Genomic DNA, 21,450 nt, shown 5'->3' on the forward strand with positions numbered 1-21,450 from the left:
AAGAGTTTTGTTTACATTTATTAATGCATGTAGATGAACGGTGCTTTAGTTTGTGTTTTATTTTTGTCACAAGCTACGACCACGTGGATCCACAGACGCACATTAAACGCTATTTTATCCTTCTATTTGCTTTAACCAGTCAGCTGACTCTGTGGACATTGACCTGACATGTGTCTGTGATGTAACTGCTCAGTCTGTGTTTCACAGTCCCAAGGGAGCAGTCATGCGTCTGTCAGTTGCACTTTATGTCGGTTTTTATGTTTTAACGTCGGCTGCGGGTCAAACCGAGTCCGCTCCCGGATCCTCGTACGTCGCTGCCGTGTACGAGCATCACTTGGTCCTGAACCCGGAGCCTCAAGTTCCGCTGTCCCGACCCGAGGCTCTGCGACATGTGGAGAAGAACCTGCAGATCTACGAGGAGCAGAGTGAGAGAGCTGCCCAGCAGGTACACACACAAAAACACACACACACACACACACACACACACACACACACACACACACACACACACACACACACACACACACATTGATGTCACTGTCACCCTGACCTTTGACCTTTGACCCTTTTTATGCTCAATACTTCATGAGATAAGATGTTCACAAACAGACAGACAGACGGACAACCTGAAAACATGTAGCCTCTGCCCACAGGCTGTCACTGGCATGGACACACAATGAATATCACAATGGACTATACTGGCTTTATGATAAGGTCCCTTACAGAGATGATCTAAAGTCCTGACACTGTTGGATGCTGAATCTCGTCTCATCCTGCTTTGGTCAGGGGGCCCAGATCCTGGTGTTTCCAGAGGACGGCCTTCAGGGTTTCAACTTCAGCCGATCGTCCATCTCTGGTTACCTGGAAACCATTCCTGACCCCCAGCAGGAGAACTGGAATCCCTGCACAGAGCCGGGCAGACACAACAACACTGAGGTGCAGAATCTTAACTTTAACATGTCATATCAGTAAGCAGCCATTTTGACATTTTAACTGCTGTAATGAGGTCTGCCCCAAGCTTTCACTCCCTCCTCACCTCTGCACTGCTGTTCCGCAGATTCTCCAGAGGCTGAGCTGCATGGCACGTCGGTACAACCTCTACCTGGTGGCCAACATGGCTGACCTGCAGCCTTGCCCCCTGTCGACCAGCCCTTCCTCCCCCTGTCCGCCTGATGGTCACTGGCAGTTCAACACCGATGTGGTTTTCAGGTGAAGCGGAACCTTAAAGCGACACTATGTCACTCTTACTGAGCAACAGCGCCCTCTGCCACCACTTAGATATATATTCAGTTTTTCATGTAAATTTCATCACCGTGTCGAATGCACAGTACATACACAAAGTTGACAGTGTTTTGTTTCACACAGGTCTGATGGGCAGCTGGTTGCACGCTACCATAAACAAAACCTCTACTTTGAGGACGCCTTTGACTCACCACCGCAGCCGGAGATCATAACATTTGAAACCCCTTTCGCCGGGACGTTCGGCCTCCTCATCTGCTTTGACATCCTGTTCAAGGACCCCACAGTCACCCTGGTGGAGAGGGTAACACAATGACACATTGAACATTTAGCTTGTGTTTGGTATTCATCACTAAGTCTCAACCTCTCTTGCAGGGTGTGCGTCAGCTGATCTTCCCCACAGCCTGGATGAACCAGCTCCCCCTGCTGGATTCGATCCAGTTCCAGCAGGCATTCAGCCTGGGTGCCAACGTCACCCTGCTGGCGTCCAACCTCCGCCACGACTATTTAATTATGACAGGAAGCGGTATCTACACGCCGTTTTCTGCCACCTTCCACCACGCACAGAGGGGAGATCCAGAGGAGGGCAGGCTGCTGGTGGCCAGGGTGCCAGTGTTGGACCCACTGGTTGCAGGGCCCAGTGTGACGCAGCAGGAGGGGGCAATCAGGGATGAGTCCACATCCTCTGCTGCAGATACAGACTCAGTATACTGTCACCAAGACAGCTGTCTTGATATTTCTCATCCTGAGACAACCTCTGCTGTTTCTCCCTCCTCCGTCACCTTCAACTCATCCATGATGTACGATCCGTTTACATTCGTCCTGCTGAATAAGACAGAGGGCAAACTTGACGTGTGTCAGGGCCCTGTCTGCTGTCACCTGCAGTACAGGCAGTCACAACAACAGGGCGGCACTCAAGAGCTCTATGCACTGGGGGCATTTGCTGGCACACACACTGTGAATGGACGCTACGCCCTGCAGGTATGAGCGAGAAGAATTTAAATCTGGTGTAGGAGACACTTGTCACATTTGTCTCCCTTCTGTCTACAGGTGTGTGCGTTGGTGCGCTGTGCAGGGTCGGAGACCAGCTCCTGCGGACAGGAAGTGGAAGAGGCTGAGACTAAAATGGACTTCCTGTTGGAGGGGACGTTTGGGACCAGACATGTGTATCCATCCATATTGGCGAGTCATCACGTTCTGGAGCAGCCGGAGCACCTGGAGAAGACGGCAGATGGCAGAGTGACCATGAAGCATTCAAACATGACGGGAGGCCTCGTCACGGCCTGTCTGTACGGACGAATGTACCACCTGGACAACGAATGAACTACAGCTGCTGGGATTAACCCACTAGAATGATTGTTCATCATTTTAAGGCAAAATTGCCAAAGATAATCTTCGCTTCTGCAATATGCGAATTTGATGTTTTGTACGCCCTTTGGACATGATTGTAAAGTAAATATATTTTAGTTTTAGACTGATGGTTGAAGAGATCAAGACACTTGAGGGTGCTAGATTGAGCTGCGGTAAATTATGGAGGGAAGTTAACAATTTGTAGCAATTTTAGGATTTTTTTTTATATTTAATTCAACCAAGCGGCACCAAATTTCCCAAACCCTAATACCAGTTCCATAAATATGATTCTTTTCACCAAGAGCTAAGAATTAAAACAAAAGCTCCCTATCTCAAAATGTTAAAGACCATTTCTGCATCCGACCCCTGATCCAGATCCATACCACACTTTTATGGGTTATTCTCCAACTCACGTCAAGTTCTTCCGTAAAATTTTGTGATTATATGTTCAGTAGTTTTTAAACATAATCTTGTTTACAAACAAACCAACAAACAAATGAACAAGGATGAAAACAACCTCCTTGGTGGAGGAGATGGAATTCCCTTAAAAATAGAATTTTGAAGTTTTCATCAACACTACTGACAACTCCGCTAGTACACTTTTGTACAAACTGCAATAAATCAAAAAACAAATATCTTTATTCCTTTGTTACTTCATCTTTATAAACATTGCACCAGGTAGTGTTCATCCTCTGCCTGAAAGTTTCTTGGCAGTTTCTTATTAATTTCTGTCTCAGACACACACACACACACACACACACACACACACACACACACACACACACACACACACACACACACACACACACACACACACACACACACACACACACACACACACACACACACACACACACACACACACACACACACACACACACACACACAATCTCTTATACACACATTATGCACAGTGTCAGACACTTTCTCCTGTCTCCAGTACAGTACACAGACATTAAGTAGTTTACAGCATAGCAGGTTAAAAGTTCCTTGGGTCCCTCATTTGCACCATCAATCCTGATCCCATCGTACAGTGAACGGGTATTACATCCACCTGCTGTCAGAATCACCTCCTCGAGGATTAAATTCATATTTTTCATAGGATTCAATGGCGACTTCCTCTCCCCGGAATCAAGAAGTGGTTCGACATCAGTGACGCAGCAATGTGCGGTAGGAAGAGTCTTCGCCGGCTGCCGCAACAGCTCGGAGAAGAATTAAAACTCAGATGCAAGAGAGAAAACAGTTCATCGATCTCCTGGTCCCATAAGATTGTCCATTTGTTTTTTTCTTTAGACAATCGTGCCAGCAACATGGGTCCTCGTTCCTCTGGTGATGTACAAGGAAAAACTGTGAAAAGGCTTAAAACCATTCGAGGAAGTATCAGCATTTAAAAAGAAAAATGACATTGCTTTAAATTTTAAAAAGACACTGGCCATGTTACTGACCATGGATTGACCCCGTCTGAGAGAAATGCATTGTGGTTTAACCTTGTTCTATATGTTAGTACATCATTTCCACCTTGATGAAAACAAAACTCTGATACACAGAAAATATTATTATTATTGAAGAGGTTTACCTATAAAAACAATCTGCATTTATTTCCCCCTCTGTCCCTTTTCAGTGAACTATTAAGGCTCCTGAGTGGCTGCTTGGCCTGTCAGAACTCTGGGGCTCTGTCTAATAGTCCTCAGTATGTCTCTGAGTCTGAGTCATTCATTTCTTCGTCTGCAGATACAGTGGACAGCGGGCGCTCTGGCCTGCAGTGGGAGGCGTGGTCGGGCCTCAGAGGGGGCAGGGCATCGAAGGCCACACCTTTGGAGATGTGGTTGGAGGTGGGGTGGTGGTTGACGACCGTTTGAGCGAGAGAGAGTGCAGGTAAATCTGCTATGGTGACAATGGAGGAGGTGGGCATCATGGAGTTGAGGATGAGGGCCAGGCAGTCGGCCACATCCCGGTTGGGAGCGCAGGCCAAAGCTGGAGTGTAACCTACGAATGAGAGGAGGAAGGAAGTTTGAGTTTCCCTCCAGAACGACGTGTGTGAACCGTGAATGTGTGATGAAACAGTGACATAAAAGCTGACCGTTCTCGTCCACCGCCAACACACTGGCTCCTTTTCCCAGCAGCTCCTGGACCACCACCGTCAGACCCTTCTTGGCTGCTACATGCAGCGGCCTGCAGGGGCACAGACAGAGACATATTGTGTGAACTACACGTGACTGGTCACTGTAGACACGTGGAAACACATTTGAACATCAGGTGTGAACACACTCATTGTCCACTTATGATCAGATTTAAGGGTTCATACACATTTTGACCAATGGATTTCCATGACTTTTCAATAACTTTAAACCAAATTTCCATGACCAAACATTTTGTGAAATCTCGGTGTATACGCGAAAAGTGACAAAATGTAGCATTTCAAACTAACAATGAGAATTCCAAGGCAGTCAGTATACCTAAAATGACACAAACCCAAGTTCCCTGCTTATATTTTGAGCATATTTCTTTAAAAGCGTATGAATTATTTAAAACTCAGCGTAATGAACGACATGAAAATATGAATATAAAAAATTGCCATGACTTTTCCAAAGCTTTTGGGTGATATTTTTTTCCATGACTTCTCCAGGCCTGGAAAAACATCTATCCCAGGTTTTCCATGATCGTACGAACCCTGCAGGTATGACCAGGCTTTTAGTGAGTTAACCTGCTGCATTCTGGGAGTATACATACGTCTGGAGAGCAGCATTGGTGCAGTTGATGAGGTTCTTGTCACTGATTTTCTCCATAATCAACAAGGCACTCGTCTCATGACCCTGAGAGGCACAGACAGTTATAAGGAATGAAAAGTATTATCATTACTTGCAATAAATGAAAGTACAACTGTCAAATTATAAACAGTTATTCTGATGGTATTTGATGACATGTTAATATCCATAATTACACCATTGGATAAAAACACATGTTCTGTCTCCATGGATGGTTGTTACCTTGCTGCAGGCCAGGTGTAATGCTGTGTTTCGGTTTGTATCCTGTAGAGCCATGTCTGCTTTAGCGCAGCTCACCAACATCTCTGTAGCACATGGATGGAGATGGCTTCACGTCAGAGATTTTTTTAAATCGAAGGCAAACAAAATGTCTGTGTGTAGGTGAGTAGGTACTGACCCACAGCATTGGTCTGTCCATTCAGAGCTGCCATCATAAGGGGTGTGGTGCACGTGTTTGTGTCCACTACGTTGGCCTGAGCACCATGGCTCAGAAGAAGAGAAACACACTCCACGTGGTCGGAAAAAGCTGCAGCGTGAAGAGGGGTCCTGCATCAATACACACACACACACACACACACACACACAGGTCACATTAAAGCCACAGAGCTTGTGTTCACCCTGTTTATAGAAACATGATGTCATTCACATCTCTTACCTGCCCTTAGAGTCAGTGGTGTTGATGATGGCTGCGCCCAGGCAGTCGATTAACATCTCAGCCACTCCGTCGTTGTCGCTCATCCTGAAACACACAACAAACACCGTCACAGACTCTCACTACAGTGTCCATCTACATCTTAATAAAAAGGGGCAGATGTTGTCTTACACAGCACAGTGTAGTGGACTGAATGAGTTGCTCTTAATCTTCCTGAACGCCTCCTGGTCCAACAACACCTCCACACACGCATCATAACCTGGTAAGACAAAGAGACCGATGTAAAGACTGCGGCCTCCTACAGAACACAGATGTTAAAGGGTCTCTCCAGTATTCTAGTACCGTTATAACAGGCCCAGTGCAGTGGTGTGTAGCCCTGGTTGTCAGTGAGGTGTGTGTCAGTGTGTGGGGTGGTGGTGGCCTGCAGGAGGGCACCCAGGGCACCAACACGGCCGCAAGCAGATGCCAGGTGAAGAGGTGAACGGCCCCGGATGTCCTTCACACAAACACTGGCCCCCCGCTGGAGGAGAGCCTCCACACACTCCTCCTGACCCGTCACTGCCTGTGTGACGATTCAAAAGTGGAAAACATAAGGAATTATAAATAACTATAGATTCTAATAAAAAACAGTACCATAAAATGATGTAACATGAGTGTGTCTGTGTGACTGTCTCACCCCTCTGTGTAGTGCCGTCCTCCCCCAGCGGTCCTGATTCTCCACACTGGCCCCTTGACTAAGCAGAGAGTACACACACTCTGTGTGTCCATTCAGCACAGCCAACATCAGAGGAGTTCTGTAAATATGACAATTAGCAGTTGTTTATTATTACTAGTTAGGCTAATTAGTGAAATAATGGCATAATTAAAGCATTGAAAGCCACAAGTCAAAGCCACTTTGTCTATGTACACACATACACACTCACTGTCCATTGGTGTCTCGTAAGTCCACATTAATGTGTTGGTCATTGTTGCTCATGAGCAGGCGCAGGCACTCGGGGTGGCCATTCATAGCTACAGCGGACACACAAACAGTCTGGGGTGAAACTTATTGCTCTACATCAACATGTTTTACATTTTTCATTCATGTGATGTGCATCGGCTGCAACCAAACAGATTTATTCTACCCAATGTGTGTGTATCTTTGTTTGTTTGGTTACCTGCAGCATGTATGGCTGTCTTTTTGTGTGTGTAGTCATGGGTCATGGGCGATGCTCCGTGATGCAGCAGCAGGGAGACACACTCCTGATGACCACTGGAGCAGGCCAGGCTGAGGGGGGTGCGTCCCTCTGGGCTGCGGACGTCCACGTCCAGCAGGGAGGACAAGAGGACCTCTAGGGCTCCACAGTGTCCATGGTAAGCCTGGATGAAGGACAGACAAGAACAGCAACACACATACACACTTTGTTTAAAAAACGTTAATCAGATATTTAACCAGGCGAGAGAGGGAGAGAGAGATAGAGAGATAGAGAGAGAGAGAGAGAGAGAGAGAGAGAGAGAGAGAGAGAGAGACACACACAAACTGACCGCCAGATGCAGTGGACTGACAGGGGCCTGGCTCTCCAAGTCGCTGAGAATCTCTGTTCCTGACGTCTCCATTAACTGAAAGAGATGAGAGAGGCTTCACATTTTATCATTAAGGTGCAGCTTTGTACACATATTAAACCATGGCCACTCAACTCCATGTGCTATAAATAAACTGAGAGACAAAATGATGACCTGTGGCACAGGAAGTAAAAAAAAAAAAGAAAGATGCATACAACCTTGAGCTGTCAAACATTTAAACCAATAACAAGACAGAGGAGGTTTATGAGTTGCTCCATTTGTCCAACAGAGGGTGCTACTCAAAGAATCATTGTAAGGGCTCATTGTGAAACGGTGGATGATTCAAATGTCTTTCTTACCACATCAAGAGGCGTCTCACTTGCCATCTGAAAGACACAGACAGAGACTGTTTAGGATAATTGGACAAATGTGCTTCTCAGGGGTTTTCTCTTCAGTTCCAGTACAGTTTCACTCCGAATGGTAGCTGTACGCACCAGTTCCAGACAGAGTGTGCGGCCGTATGCTGAGGCATAATGCACAGCGCTGAAACCCTGTGAGTCTCTCACTGCTGGATTGGCATCATTCCTCAACAGGTACTCCACACACCTGACCAAGACAAAAGAGAAGACCATCTTTATTTTTTTGAAACAAAAAGCCTTCATTGGACACTGAGGACTCTTTGATGCTGAACTATAAATCACTGAAACACAGAGAAGACCTACTTTCCATCAGTGTCAGCAGCAGCAGCGTAGTGCAGGGGGCAACAGCCTCTCTGGTCCAGCTCATTGATGCCTGCCCCGGAGCCCACCAAGGCAAACACACACTGGTAGTTGCAGTTGGCTGATGCATAGTGTAATGGAGTCCTAGGATGGTAAGGGAAGCACCAGTAAGGACTTCATATTCTCTCTCAACTCGCCTTAATTTTCTAACTTCTGAAGTCTGAATTAATGCTCGTCTCACCTTCCAAAGTTGTCTTTCCGGTTAAAGTCAGCTCCGATGTTTAACAGCAGGTTCACACACTCCAGGTTCCTGGATGAAGAAACATCTTTAACAGGGATGTTTCGTTCACATATCAATCTATCACAAACAAGTGCACAAACACAATGAGAGTATGAGCTGTCTGTTTGTCACGGCTGGTAAATAGGGAACACCCACGTAAAAAAGATGGAAGACATTAGCATGGCAGTGAGAATGTATGATGCCTCACCCTCCAGCTGCAGCAGCATGAAGACAGGTCCTTCCAAAGTCATCGGGGGTGTCTATGTCCAACCCTGCACAAATATGCAATCTGTATTAGTTTTGGTGTCAACGAGGTGATTGCAGTGACAGGGGCGGTGTCAGCATCAATGCACCTGAGGACAGCAACTTCCTGCAGCAATCTGAGAAGCCGCTAAGAGCTGCCAGGTGCAGAGGGAACATCCCATGTATGCCTCTACTGAAAAGGTAGAAGGCACAGAAGACAAGTTATTACAAGACATGGAGGATAGGTTGTGGGGGTGAAGGTTTTTTTTTTAGTGACCGCAAGAAACAAAGAGAGGTTGAAAGAATGTGTAACCATCTCTCTTTGTGCTTATTACAAGAGTATCGATTCAATTCAGTTGGGCGGATAGACAGATGGTCAATCGTCAATGTCACTAACTTGACTGTGCTGGCTCCGTGTTTGACGAGAGCGGTGATGATGAGCTCATGGCCGTAGCGGGCAGCAATGTGAAGGGCAGTGTTCCTGCTTTGGTCCTCGCAATCAATCTCAGCTCCTGCGTACACATCAATAAAAAGGTATGTGTGTATCTCCTTTAAAACAACACAAGTAAATCAGCAATGAAAGTGAATAAAAAGGTGCACTACATGTGTAGACATGCAAACCAATTTGAATTTGTGCAATAAAAAGACACTGTAGCGGCTCTCACCATTTTGAATGAGGGCCTGAGAACAGGAGAACCTTCCGTGTGTAGCTGCCATGTGGAGAGGTGTCTTTCCATCCTTACTCTGGACAGATTGAGGGATATAGAAGATGTTTATGATTTTTTGGATAAAGCCTAGGTATCAGTGTTGCAGTAAAGCGTCAGTTTGGGCAGCTGACTCAACACTAAAAAAAGCTTTGAACGAACAGAATAAATTTCAAACCCCTCGTCAACCGCACAAAAACATTTTCCCTGAGCAGCTTGCAGCCTTGGGGAGCCACGGACCCCCCCCCCCCCCCCGATCTTCCATATGGCCTTGCATATTGAGGCTGTGGGGACCTGATATCAGTTTCCATCACTGCTACCAACACTATCATTTCCACTTGCTGCTAGATGCTTAGACACTGGTTAGAGCTGAGACCATTGTCTCTTTAACATTATGCTGAAATGTGTTCTTTTCTTCAGCTGTATCCATATAAGACAAATGCTAAGTTTCACAGCTAAATTAGTGTGTTTTAGTATTTGTTTAAATGGGTATCAGCACATGAACCCACCCGCATGTTGATGTGGGCTCCATGGGCTAACAGCATGTCCTGGCACAGCGCCCCCTGACGTGAGGAGGAGGCGAAGTGGAGAGCAGAGAAGCCCCTCTCGTTAACCTGAAGGGAAATGCAAAAAAACCCCGCAATTTAACACAAACGAGGTGACGACAGACGTCCTCTCTCGAACAGTGAGACATGCACACACCTGGTTGACATTGGCCCCTGTCTCGATGAGCTCGCTGACCACCACATCCTGTCCATTGTAACAGGCCAAATGGAGTGGCGTGTTGCCGTAGGCATTCACCTCATTTACCTGCACAAGTACAAAATTTGTCTTCAGGTTTTTCAGTAACTGGATTCTTTCAATTAATTGACTTAACAATATTATGTCACTTCTAAAATAATAACTTTAAAATATCTTGTATGTTAACAACTAAAACTTAAATGGGTCAGGGCAGTCATTTTACATAGATTGCTAGTGCATGTCTACTGACATGGACTCCCAGGCCCAGCAGGTAGTGCACTGTGCTGCTCATGCCACTGGAGGCAGCTGCGTGCAGAGGCGTGTAGGCCTTCTTGTCCTTACAGTCAACCTCAGCGCCGCTGGCCACCAATAACTTCACCACCTCCAGGTGACCTGAAACACGGTAAGAGAGAATAAGTTGAGTCAAGTTGAGACAATGCAGTGCATTCCACCCCATATACACAGCATTAGTACAGTCTTACCCATGTAAGCTGCCCAGTGGATGGCTCTCCTGTCCTTTTTGTCAAAAGCATTAATGTTGGCTCCTCTTGACAGGAGAAGCTTCACCATCTAAAACACAGAGGCAAATAAAATTGGCGCTGAGGAACTTTTTAATGCGCGTGTGTGTATAAGAAAAAGACACAAACCTCTACATGTCCACTGAAGGCAGCGTGATGCAGGGCAGTACGCCCCGCCCGGTCTGAAACGTTCACATTGCTTAGCAGTGGGACCAAAGCCTCGGCACAGCGCACTGCCTTGTTGCTAGCTGCTACGTGGAGTGGCGTCTGCCAGTTCTTGTCCCGAGCGTTGACGTCCGCACTGTGCTTCAGCAACACTGTCACTGCATCCTGGATGATGAGGGAGAAAGGGTCAGACAGAGTGTGCAGACAGAGGGTTTCTTCTCTAATATGCCTCACTGTTCTAGCAAGGTGCAGGCCAGTGTGTGCGCGTGGGTGTTTGTGTGGGAGGTTATAAAAGTCCAAGCTATTCTTAGGGGGTTTTCATGACGATAATAGCACTGAGAACAAATGGAATTAAGTTGCTGGGTTAGTATAGGCACACTGCCTATGACCAGAATAGGTAAAGACACATTGGTTGAGTCAGTTTGCTGCATTATGGCCATTGTATAAATCTGTGAAATCTATCACAGCCACAATCATTTTCTCATGGTGTGTGTGCAAGCAGTGCGAACATTAGATGTAGTACACTTAGACCAATTCAAGCACGAGATGAAGGCATTTGTCTAGGGTTTGGAAGCTGAAAAAAGAATCGTCAGACTCTCATAGAGACATATTTACATGATTGAAGAGAGTCACCAGAATACATTAGTGTGTGTGTGTGTGTGTGTGTGTGTGTGTGTGTGTGTGTGTGTGTTTAATGTGTTACCTCGCTACAAGAGGCGACAGCTCTGTGAAGAGGAGTCAACCACTTGTTATCTTTGGCGTTGACTCGGGCTCCTTGGATGAGGAGAAAGAAAGTGTGTGTGGTTGCAAGTGAGAGAGAAAGTGATAGAGAAACAAAGAGAGAGAGAGAGACAGGGGGGATTTCAAAGAAAATGTCAATAGTGGCAAAACCAGCAATGTTGAAAAAATGTTATTCATTCGTAAATGAGAGTGTGAAGAAACAAAACAACAAATAAGTTAAAAAAGCATATTGCAACGTGACCAATGGGACGAGGGTTTCATGAGTCAATAATGCCCGGAAGATATAAAACTCCCATAGTCCTCTTTGGCACAGCCTAACGGGTTAAAATAGCCCTGAAGCTGCACCTGTTGCTAGCTCTTCAAATTATTGAGAAACACTGAAGACACACACACACACTAACTCTAGTCATGACAGACTTGACCCAAACCCATGACGTGCTCAGCTGACTTCACAGAAAGCCAAGCCAAGGCACAGATCCGATCAAATGATCGATTAATCTGAAGAAATGTCTCCAAGTGTGAAAAAGAGAGCAGCCAGCAGACGCAAGGCCATGGAGACAACTGAGGGAACGACATGTGAGGAGGAAGGAGATGAGGAACAGACACTGGTTTTGAAAAATGTAGGTAAAGCACGGAAGGAAAGAGGATAATGTAAACTGATAGGTAACCAAGTCAAAGGAAGGCTCGGTCACACATACAAGAATGCTTCAGTGACGCCGCCTTCTGCTCAATTCAAACCTGAAGCTCAAACAAATTGATAATTAAAGATTCAAGTGCGGAGCCGACCCATTCATCAGTTAGTCGACAATTTCAGCCAATAAGAGCCTTTCCCAGACATAACGATCTGTTTTCATGTTTTACAATATTCATTTTAACAGAAAAGACTTGACATAGAAAAGATGTGCTTCATTTTATCATTTAATGTAAAAAAAAAATTATAGTATATTATATATTATACTTCACTATAATACTATATTTAAATTTGATATATTTGGGTATACTTTTTATTTATAGTTTTTTATAATAATGTTTATGATTAAACTGGGAAATATAAAGTCTCTTCTGCATTTCAATGTTATATGGCTTTGATAACAACAACGTAATGTTCTTATGTGAAGTACTTATTGTGTTTTTGAAGTACTTATTGTGTTTTTATGTTTTATGTTCAATGTATGCACCTTTTTTACCAAAGAAAATTTCAGGTAGGTGTAAACCCGCTCGGCAATAAATCCTTTCTGATTCTGATTCTGAAGAATCTTTGCCAAATGTTTGTTATATATATATATATCAGCCAACATATCAGAAATGTTTTACCCCCCAATATCACGACAGGAATCGACTATAATAAATTTATTGTAAACACTAAATGGCAGTGAGTATGATAATAACTGTTAAATCACACTGAAAAATTGACCAAACGTTTTATAGAGAGGTTATATGGAAACACAGAGGAAATGTTCCGCCATAATAGTGTTTTCAAACATGGTTGTTGAAAGCCAGTGTAGATGGGTGAGTGTACTTTTAAGAAGAATTGTTACTCAAGGTTGATAGATATTAGGAGGAAGTGAAATTAGTAACTAGCTGATCTGTGTGTTCACCTGACAGGATGAGCAGCTCAATGATCTCAGCGTCTCCCAGGTAGGATGCAGCGTGCAGAGGCGTCCGCTTCTCATTGTCCTGACAGGAGATCCAAAAACCAAAGAAAACATTAATAAAAAACTGCAACATTTCACTTTTCATACAAACATGATCTTTGAAACAGACGCTCAAGCACATAAATAATGGACGAGCATTACATCACATGCCCTGACAAAATCCATAGCCTTCACACTATTGCAGAGCACAAGAAACATGAGACCCGGGCCACAAGGGGAAAAATGTTCATCATCTGGTCGCTTGTATTCTTCAATTCTCTTCATCACTTCCACTGCACCCCCCACCTCTGTCTCCTCCAGTGAAGTAGCAAGCAATCAGCAGAGTGGGGCTATAAACAAATGTCACGTGATCACAGCAGGTCTGGGCCAGCGATGCTGACCCCAGCAGTACGGAACCACAGAAAGAACAACAAAGGATACAAAACAATGGGACGTAAACTGTGGAAAGGTGTACAGAGAAACGAGGGGGAGAGAAGTGATGGGAGAAACGTAAGAAAGGTAGATCAGGTAAATGTTATGTCCTTAAATACATTTGAGAGGGTAGAGTTTTATGAGCAGTGCGTGTGTCCTGCCCTGGTTGACAGCTATATAAAATGGGAAAGGTAAGAAGCTGCCAGAAGGCACTCTTACTCAATCGATCAATAGCTACTCAGATCAATTGTAGCCTGCTGGCTGATTGCTGCTCTCCTTCTTATGTTTATACGTCATGGTGGTGAGTGTATGTGTATGAAACGTGAATGCTCAGGTTCGCTATCAATGCAGAAACATATTCAGAGAAAATCTAGGTGAACAGTAAGAAGAGTACCACTTACCTGAATGTTGACATCCTCTTTCTTGAATATGAGGGAGCGGACTTCACCTGGGTCCACGTTGAAGATAGCTCTCAACAACGACGGCTACAGAGATGGGGGGAAAGGAAGAGACGCTGATGCACACTTCTACATCTTTCAAATTGCAAGGCAGCAATTGTCCATGTTGACAACTGTGTTATCAGTGGGAGTTACGAGGTTTAAAAATGGGAGAGTCTCACATATAGACACTATAATCCCAAACTGGGAGAGAGCCAAAGGTCAAACGGCTGTATAACCCAGATTTTGTTTATGACAGTAGCAGCAGCACCACACAGCTCATAAACACACATATACTGTTAATTAAGGTTTGAGTCTTTCTTTGAGGGGCTGGAGCTGTGCTCTCTGCGAGATCACTTGATAAGAATGTAAACAGCGATGTAGAAGACAGGTGCAATGTGGGAATGAATTTCAGGTCATTTATAAAGTAAAGCATTGCCTCTTTCTAAAACTGTTTAGTACGTTGATTTAAACCAGTTCCACAAGTTGTGCATGTTCTTTGGAAGAGTTGTCAAATTTCCCCAGAAGGAACAAAACACCCAGGGCACAACTCTTACACCAGCTCTCCCCTCAGTTATATTTACATACATCTGTGTGTGTTTATAGTTGGCATGAACATGAGCACATGGTGCCGCCTGATACTGGGTGGGATTTATAAAAAGTGTTGCTCAGTAGATCATAAACCTTCCAGAAGACTTGGTGGGCCACTGAAGGGCATGAGCCCATTCAAATTAAAGGCTAAGGGAAAGAAGTTTATATTAAGCTCGCAATTAATTCTGGATACTGTATTCTCTCATGATGTTTTTATGCTTGGAGATAAAAAAAATTAAAAGGAAAACACAATATTCTTCCTCTTCACCTTAAAGGTCACTTATAACGGATAAAAATGGAAGGAGCCAACAACAGTTTTCAAGCTAAAAAATGTAGAGAAGCAATGGCGCCCTGAGCAGAGACTTAAGTCACACACCCATTGTGAGTGTTGTGATACAAGCTCGTCTGTTGTTCATTTTGAAATGCTGAGTGATTTCCAGCAGAAAGCAAGGTCTACATTCAGCTAGTCAGACCAATTTCAACACTGACAATTTTTGTTTCATTTCTGTGCTGTCTTAAGGAGCACATAACATTGTAACACACCTACAAAATGTGTGTTTTTATCCAAGATAATGGTGAAACATGTACCCGCAGTAAATATTGTGTGTGTGTATATATATATAGTCTTCTGATTACTTGCTAGCTACTGTAAACAACAATATACAGTTTATCACTTTGTCTCTTACTGACAATGGTCTGTATTTATGAGCTGTATTTATATAGAGCTTTTCTAGTCTTGGTGACCACTCAAAGTGCTTCATCTATATGAAGCACTTTCTCTATAGGAAGGTGCAATTTTGGGGTTCAGTATCTTGCCCAAGGATGCTTCAACATGCAGAATGAGGAGGACTGGGTTTGAACCGCCTCCTATAAAAGACTATTTCCTGATAATCATTGCTAACTGCTTCCTTGTTTGTGTGAATATGATTACTTTTTAATGATCATATCTAAGGGAGGGTATTAATTTTTGACAGTTTACTGGAAGCAGTGCTTTTCTTTATGCTGGACAAGCTCTGACAAGTTAAACAAATATAAAAACACTGACATGATGATGCAGATTTAGGGTAGGTCCTATTTGTCATAGCTTATTTTTTTCATACACCAAGTAATTCCAGTGACATTCTGAGTCTGTGTCATTGAAAAAATATTTTCATGCATGTACCCTTTTCCACAGCAAACACTGCCAAGGCCATGGGAGATTCAAGTAAGTTAAGTAAGTATTTAAGTCATGTCATTCACTTTGATGTGAACCTGCTTGTAACTCTCGTGCTTTCTCTGCTGTCGCCATCCGTCTCTCAACTAAAAATAAGTGGGGCTGTGGCATGTCGGCATCTGTTTCGTGCCAATTAAACTGATGAACACAAAAAAATGTGTCAAAGATCGGAGGAGGCCGACACGGACTAAGACCCTGTCATCAGAACTCACACATCTTCTCAGTGTCATCTTCAAAGAGCAGCCTTCACAGAATGAAAAGAGTTATTACCATGTTTCAAAAGGAGTCTTCCCCTTCACACAGCCATCACTGCAGACAACAAAGGCTTTGCTGATAATCTATACAAATCAGCAATCCTCTCATATGGCAGGGCTATATTTGTGATCATAGTGGTGCTATATTTAGCACTGACGAACTTTGTCGGCAGTGCGTTGTCTTCTATTGCAATGGGACGTTTAACACAGGTACTAAAGGACAGGCTAGAGCAGAGCAGCACAGGATATTGTCACTTGCACACAAACCTTTACATGACAAACCCTCCATTGAAACAAAGATTCAACTAACTCTTATTAAAGTAATAGAGCACAAGGCACCAGAGACCGTCTCACCTTGTCCTCCTGTGCAGCAGCCCTCCGAGAGGCATGATGGGATCTGTGCTCTGGAGGTGATTTGGGCCGAGGAGGTGGGGGTGAAGAAGAGGGCTCATCCTCCTCCACCTCCTCCAGCACCACAATACACACACGGCTAGCCCGCTCAGACCGCATCAGGAACAAACACTCACACACACCAACACAATCATACACTCTCACACATACACACACACACAAACACTGTTCCCTATTACATACGTCCACAATTCAGGATCACGAGGTTCAGCAAGAAATCCCACAAGCAGTGCGATAACATCTTCATGTAAAATCCAATGTGAAATCCAGTTCTGTCCTCTATCGGTCAGTGTCACTTTGCTGCATGTCTCCTCTCCTCCTCTCTCTAACCCACGCTCACGCTCTCTGTCAGCAGCAGCTGCAGAGACGACAGGGAATTCCTCTGCGTAATGGTGGCAGCAAGCGGCATGCGGCAGAATGAGCAGACAGGAAGCTACATATCCTCACTGCTCTGCTGCAGCCAGGAATACACACACACACACACACACACACAAACACACACACACAGACCCTGTGATGAGCGGGGACAGGGGCTGTAGCGCTCAACCTATGTGTGAGTATGCATTGCTCGTTTCAGGCAGAGTGCTGAAGCCAGCCCTTTCAAAAGGAGAGGTAGAGGAGGGGGAGGGGAGAGCAGGAGGGAGAGAGGGAAAGAGGGAGAGAGGGAGAGAGGGAGAGAGGGAGAGAGGGAGAGAGGGAGATAAATAGATGGGGGCTATACTTTTATGCAGGTACATAGAACATTACAACACAAAAAAAACAGAGAGGGGGCATTTGACAGAAATAAGAAGGGGAAAACTAAATCGAGAGAAACCAGGACAGTAAGCTCCCTTTCTGGATTGTGTCAAACAGTGCGTCAGCTGAGTTTATGTGTGACCACTAATCTAATTCTAACTGAAGTGGAATTGTGGTTGATCATTGGAGAAAAAGGTGCAGTTCTATTGATTCTTTATGGAATCCGCTGCTATGTGCATTAACCAATGCTATGATGTATTTACAGATATTATTCACTTTTTGAATGTTTGCATCCTCTACACAAAGCTCTGTTCTCTGGAACAGTGCATTTAATTAATGTTGTGACAAATTTAAGTCGTACAAGGTCTCTCTAAACAAGGTTATTTTTTAAGACAGCCGAGTTGAGAAGATCTTAAAAAAAAAAACGGTTACCCACAGCATGGCAAAAAAAACCCATATGCACTCAATGTTGTGTTTTTTTTTAGAGTTTGCTAAATAAAATTTAAGTGGTCTGCATCTTTGTAAGGCTGGCGCTAAAATAGAAGTGCCCTTTCCTTCCAAATGCGAGAGAACAATTGAAAATGGATAACAGATCAGGATGCGTGTGTGGGTTCTAGTATCCCTTTTGGTGTATCTGTGGCATAGCTTCAAAAGTCCCCATCTCCTCATTAGGAAACTGGAACAAACTGGCTTTGCCAGAGAATGCGAGGGTAGCTAACAACACCAGTTTGTACGTGCATGACTCTGCGTGCGTGTGCGTGTGTGGGCATATGTGTGTGTGTGTGTGTGTGTGACTCAGTCTCCTTCATATTCAACCCAGATCCTAAAAAGAATAATCTTGCCAACCCGCACAAGCCCATTAACTCAGAGGGAGGGACGGAGTCGGAGTGAGGGAGGACGAATGAGAGAGAAATTTGGATGGAGTCTTTCAGCAGACCTAAGTTTTGAGTCTAATCGACTTACCATTTATTGACTTAACTTGAAACACAGCTAAAATCTTTCTGCTCCTGCAGCCATTGAGACACCACCAGAGATTTGAATCAAAGGCACAAATGATAAATTATGTTTGGGATGCAAAGTACATAAACAAACAATCAGAGTTTTGTCTATCCCACTAGCACCGGGGGGCATTCTGAACCTTACAGACGACAGATGATTACAAAGCAGATTTGTTGCCACTTGTTAGAAATTAGTTTTTTTGGTAAACTGTAATATGGGTTTATAGATGTAATATAGACACAAAACCAAAGCCAAGGAAAACAAGGAGGAGCATTTAAACTGACAACACAAACTGAACATTTTTAACTATAAAGAGTTGGAAGTGTTTTCGTGAGACAGGCAGAGATCAAAGGCCTGCTTCATTAGTCAAGAGCTGGGGCTCACATAGCAACGGGACCCTAGCAAAAACACAAAAGATGAACCCAATCTGACCACAACAACAAAAGAATGCTGGCACAATATTATCCCAAATACCCACAAACAGTAGCACCGCGCCGCCTACGAGCCTTACTTCATGGGAGAGAGCATTAATGTGCATCTATGAGCCAAGTACGCAGGCTACAAAACTGACCTCTGCTTTGACCCTGCGACAGGATGCACCGTGTGTAATGTAATCCCAGTCCAGACACACAAAGGCCAGCACGTGGAGGTCTGTGCGTGTGCCAGGGACAGCAGCAATGAAGACACGGACATCCAGAGAATTCCAAGCTTTTAAAGACCAAGAGCTGGTGATCGGTCATAAAGTTTTACTCTCATCACTTAGAATGTTTGGTATGCACAGTCTGACTAAAACAACACATTATCAATTAAATGTGTAAATGTGAAAGTAATTCATATCACATATATCTGGAATGATGTAAGTACACTGTAATATAAAATGTCAGACAGTCACAACATGAATTCGCCTTCAGGTTAACCTTGGTTAACTATTCAGGTTAACTGTGTGTTACATTGTAGTCAAATTATTGGGCTATGGTTTGGGATTTGTTCTAATCTTTATTTGACATTTTGAATCCACTTCGTAAACTCTGACGACCAAGGAGTGTTGGCTGTAGAGAATATATCCTCTACAGTCCCCCCCATGAAGGACCATAGCCTGGTGAGGAAACTCTGGTACCCTTCTAAGCAGCACAGCACCCTCTGGAGGACAAACAGAAGTCCTGGCCAAAAATTACACACACTCCCAATACATCTCCAATCTTGTCTGGGTGAGTATTTCTTTGCTTTTGCCCAATTCTCTGTCAGCGAGCTGACAAATTGATTTTAATAAAACCATTTATGCCACTTCTGAAACAATGCAGCCATATTCACTTCCATTTCTACAACTAACAATTATTTTCATTCAATTATCACCTAATTATTATTATTATTATATATTTATTATACTGATCAATCACTTATTGTGTAAAATGTTATAAATAACTAACCCTAACCCCAATTTAAGTTGGCAAACCGACTACCATGGGGTATTAATTGGGTCCAGACCACATACTCCGGTTTTGTCTTTTGGGATTCTTTGTCCTCTACGATAACTCTGTTGAACCTAGTTGGATTGGGTATTTCTCAGGGTATTATTGCCTTCTTTCAGGTATTCCTGAAATATATAATATTCCTATTATATTATAGTCTCCAATTAAAGCTTATCAAACCAACTGGGGTGGAGTATTAATTGGGTCCGGACAACAAACAGTCGAGCTTGACTTCTTTAGACCCTCTGCATTTGCGATATCTCTATTAAAGTAGTTGTGTGGGGTATGTCTAAGGGTCTTGTTGCCTTTCTCAGGGGTGAATGTTTTCAGAGTAGCGAAAACATCACTGGGATTATTTTGTGTTTAGTTTCTGCCAATAGATCCCTTTCATCTGAATATTACACACTGGATCATTAAGCTACCGTTTTCACTGATGAGACTAATGTTTACTATAGTTGCCTGAGTACCTTTGGATCAGAGCAGTGTTCACCGGAGATGCTCTGATTCTTTCATGTGGACAGTGTCCGGACAGCCAGCACCAGCGGCTGTTCTAGTCCGACAGCATTTTTCTTATCCCCTGCAACAGGTGACCGTGCACAGCTGGCCCGGCCAGACCGTGCAGGGGTCCGGGACAGCTGACACAGAAGACCCCCGCCGGTCTGCTGACGGCTCAAAACGGAAAGCAATGCAATCCAGTTGCAAACTATAGGATTCCCTAACTTTACGTTAATAAACTAAGAAAGGAATGGCAACACAATTGTGTTACAAGAGCTCCAGTTCCCCAACTACACACAGGCGAGGGACCTGGCATCTCTGCTAGCCACAATCCAGCTGTGCTCAGCGGTCCATCACCGCCCGGAACAGACACTAACAACCACACAATATACTACACTCATGAGAGTAGAACAGCGAGAACAACGAGCAACACACCGTCCCCGCTGACCTGACACCAAATGGCCGCTTTACCAGAACAGTGTTAACGTAAGGCACCGGCGGACGGGACGTTTTTTACGTTAAGTGGTTTTCTGTTTACCGGGAGCGGGGGGGGTGGGAGCAGTGGGTTACAGCTAGCTTGTTAGCTAACATGTCAAATATCAGATAGATAGCAAACATTAGCTTAGCCATTGGAAACTTTTTTTTTTTCTAACCAAGTAACCCACCAGAGCCTCCAGATAACTTGGTTTTCATGTCAGCAAAGTTCAGCTCTCACGAGCGCCAACGGACAACGCGTGTGTTGACTAGTTGCGTGTAAACTAGCGAACTAGCGTCAGTCGTGTGACAGCAGAGAGGTTAACCCGCCGGTGAGTGTTAGCTGGTTAGAGAGAAAGACCAGGTTACCTGCTCTTGTATCTTCAACACAGCCATGTTCCCCGTGTGAAGACGGGAGGAGGCGTTGAGGGGCTCGCCCTGGAGTCACTGTAACTAACTAACTAACTAACGGGGAGGGAGGGAGGCTGAGGGAGGACACACGCCCCCCTTCCTTCCTTCCTGGCTCGGACACAAGTCACCACATCCTGGGACAAGTTGATGGACCCATCATCATCATGATAGCTAACACTGCTAACCCCTGTAATCTGAAACTGGAAAGTTTTAGCTATAATCTAAAAACCCATAAA

General features: G+C 44.4%; 2 protein-coding genes across 4 annotated transcripts; one reads left to right on the plus strand and one right to left on the minus strand.

The window, feature by feature from the left end:
• Positions 1-179: 179 nt before the first annotated feature.
• btd (biotinidase) lies at positions 180-3,230 on the plus strand. The gene is made up of 6 exons (XM_062409974.1): positions 180-445; positions 787-936; positions 1,058-1,209; positions 1,366-1,543; positions 1,615-2,220; positions 2,290-3,230. Exons 1-6 carry the CDS (start codon positions 224-226, stop codon positions 2,560-2,562), a joined length of 1,581 nt encoding a protein of 526 aa, XP_062265958.1. The 5' UTR covers positions 180-223; the 3' UTR covers positions 2,563-3,230.
• LOC133972481 (serine/threonine-protein phosphatase 6 regulatory ankyrin repeat subunit A) lies at positions 3,211-21,262 on the minus strand. 3 transcript variants are annotated; one of them, XM_062409969.1, is made up of 29 exons: positions 21,173-21,262; positions 14,127-14,210; positions 13,258-13,336; positions 11,622-11,692; positions 10,883-11,083; positions 10,718-10,805; positions 10,486-10,628; positions 10,197-10,304; positions 10,004-10,108; positions 9,456-9,534; positions 9,188-9,302; positions 8,901-8,983; positions 8,756-8,819; positions 8,509-8,577; positions 8,271-8,411; positions 8,043-8,154; positions 7,908-7,934; positions 7,531-7,605; positions 7,164-7,365; positions 6,930-7,017; positions 6,683-6,800; positions 6,349-6,568; positions 6,178-6,265; positions 6,010-6,093; positions 5,752-5,900; positions 5,577-5,659; positions 5,320-5,402; positions 4,670-4,761; positions 3,211-4,575 (listed from the first exon to the last, which is right to left on the minus strand). In XM_062409969.1, the coding sequence occupies exons 1-29, from the start codon at positions 21,197-21,199 to the stop codon at positions 4,277-4,279; spliced, it is 3,177 nt and encodes a 1,058-aa protein (XP_062265953.1). In that variant the 5' UTR covers positions 21,200-21,262; the 3' UTR covers positions 3,211-4,276. The 3 variants fall into 3 exon arrangements, with proteins under 3 accessions (XP_062265953.1, XP_062265951.1, XP_062265952.1); XM_062409967.1 differs by lacking the exon at positions 21,173-21,262 and adding an exon at positions 16,575-17,163 and having other exon boundaries at positions 8,509-8,625; XM_062409968.1 differs by lacking the exon at positions 21,173-21,262 and adding an exon at positions 16,575-17,162.
• Positions 21,263-21,450: the final 188 nt, after the last annotated feature.

This window comes from Platichthys flesus, chromosome 17 (assembly GCF_949316205.1).
Source record: "Platichthys flesus chromosome 17, fPlaFle2.1, whole genome shotgun sequence".
Taxonomy (NCBI): Eukaryota; Metazoa; Chordata; class Actinopteri; order Pleuronectiformes; family Pleuronectidae; genus Platichthys; species Platichthys flesus.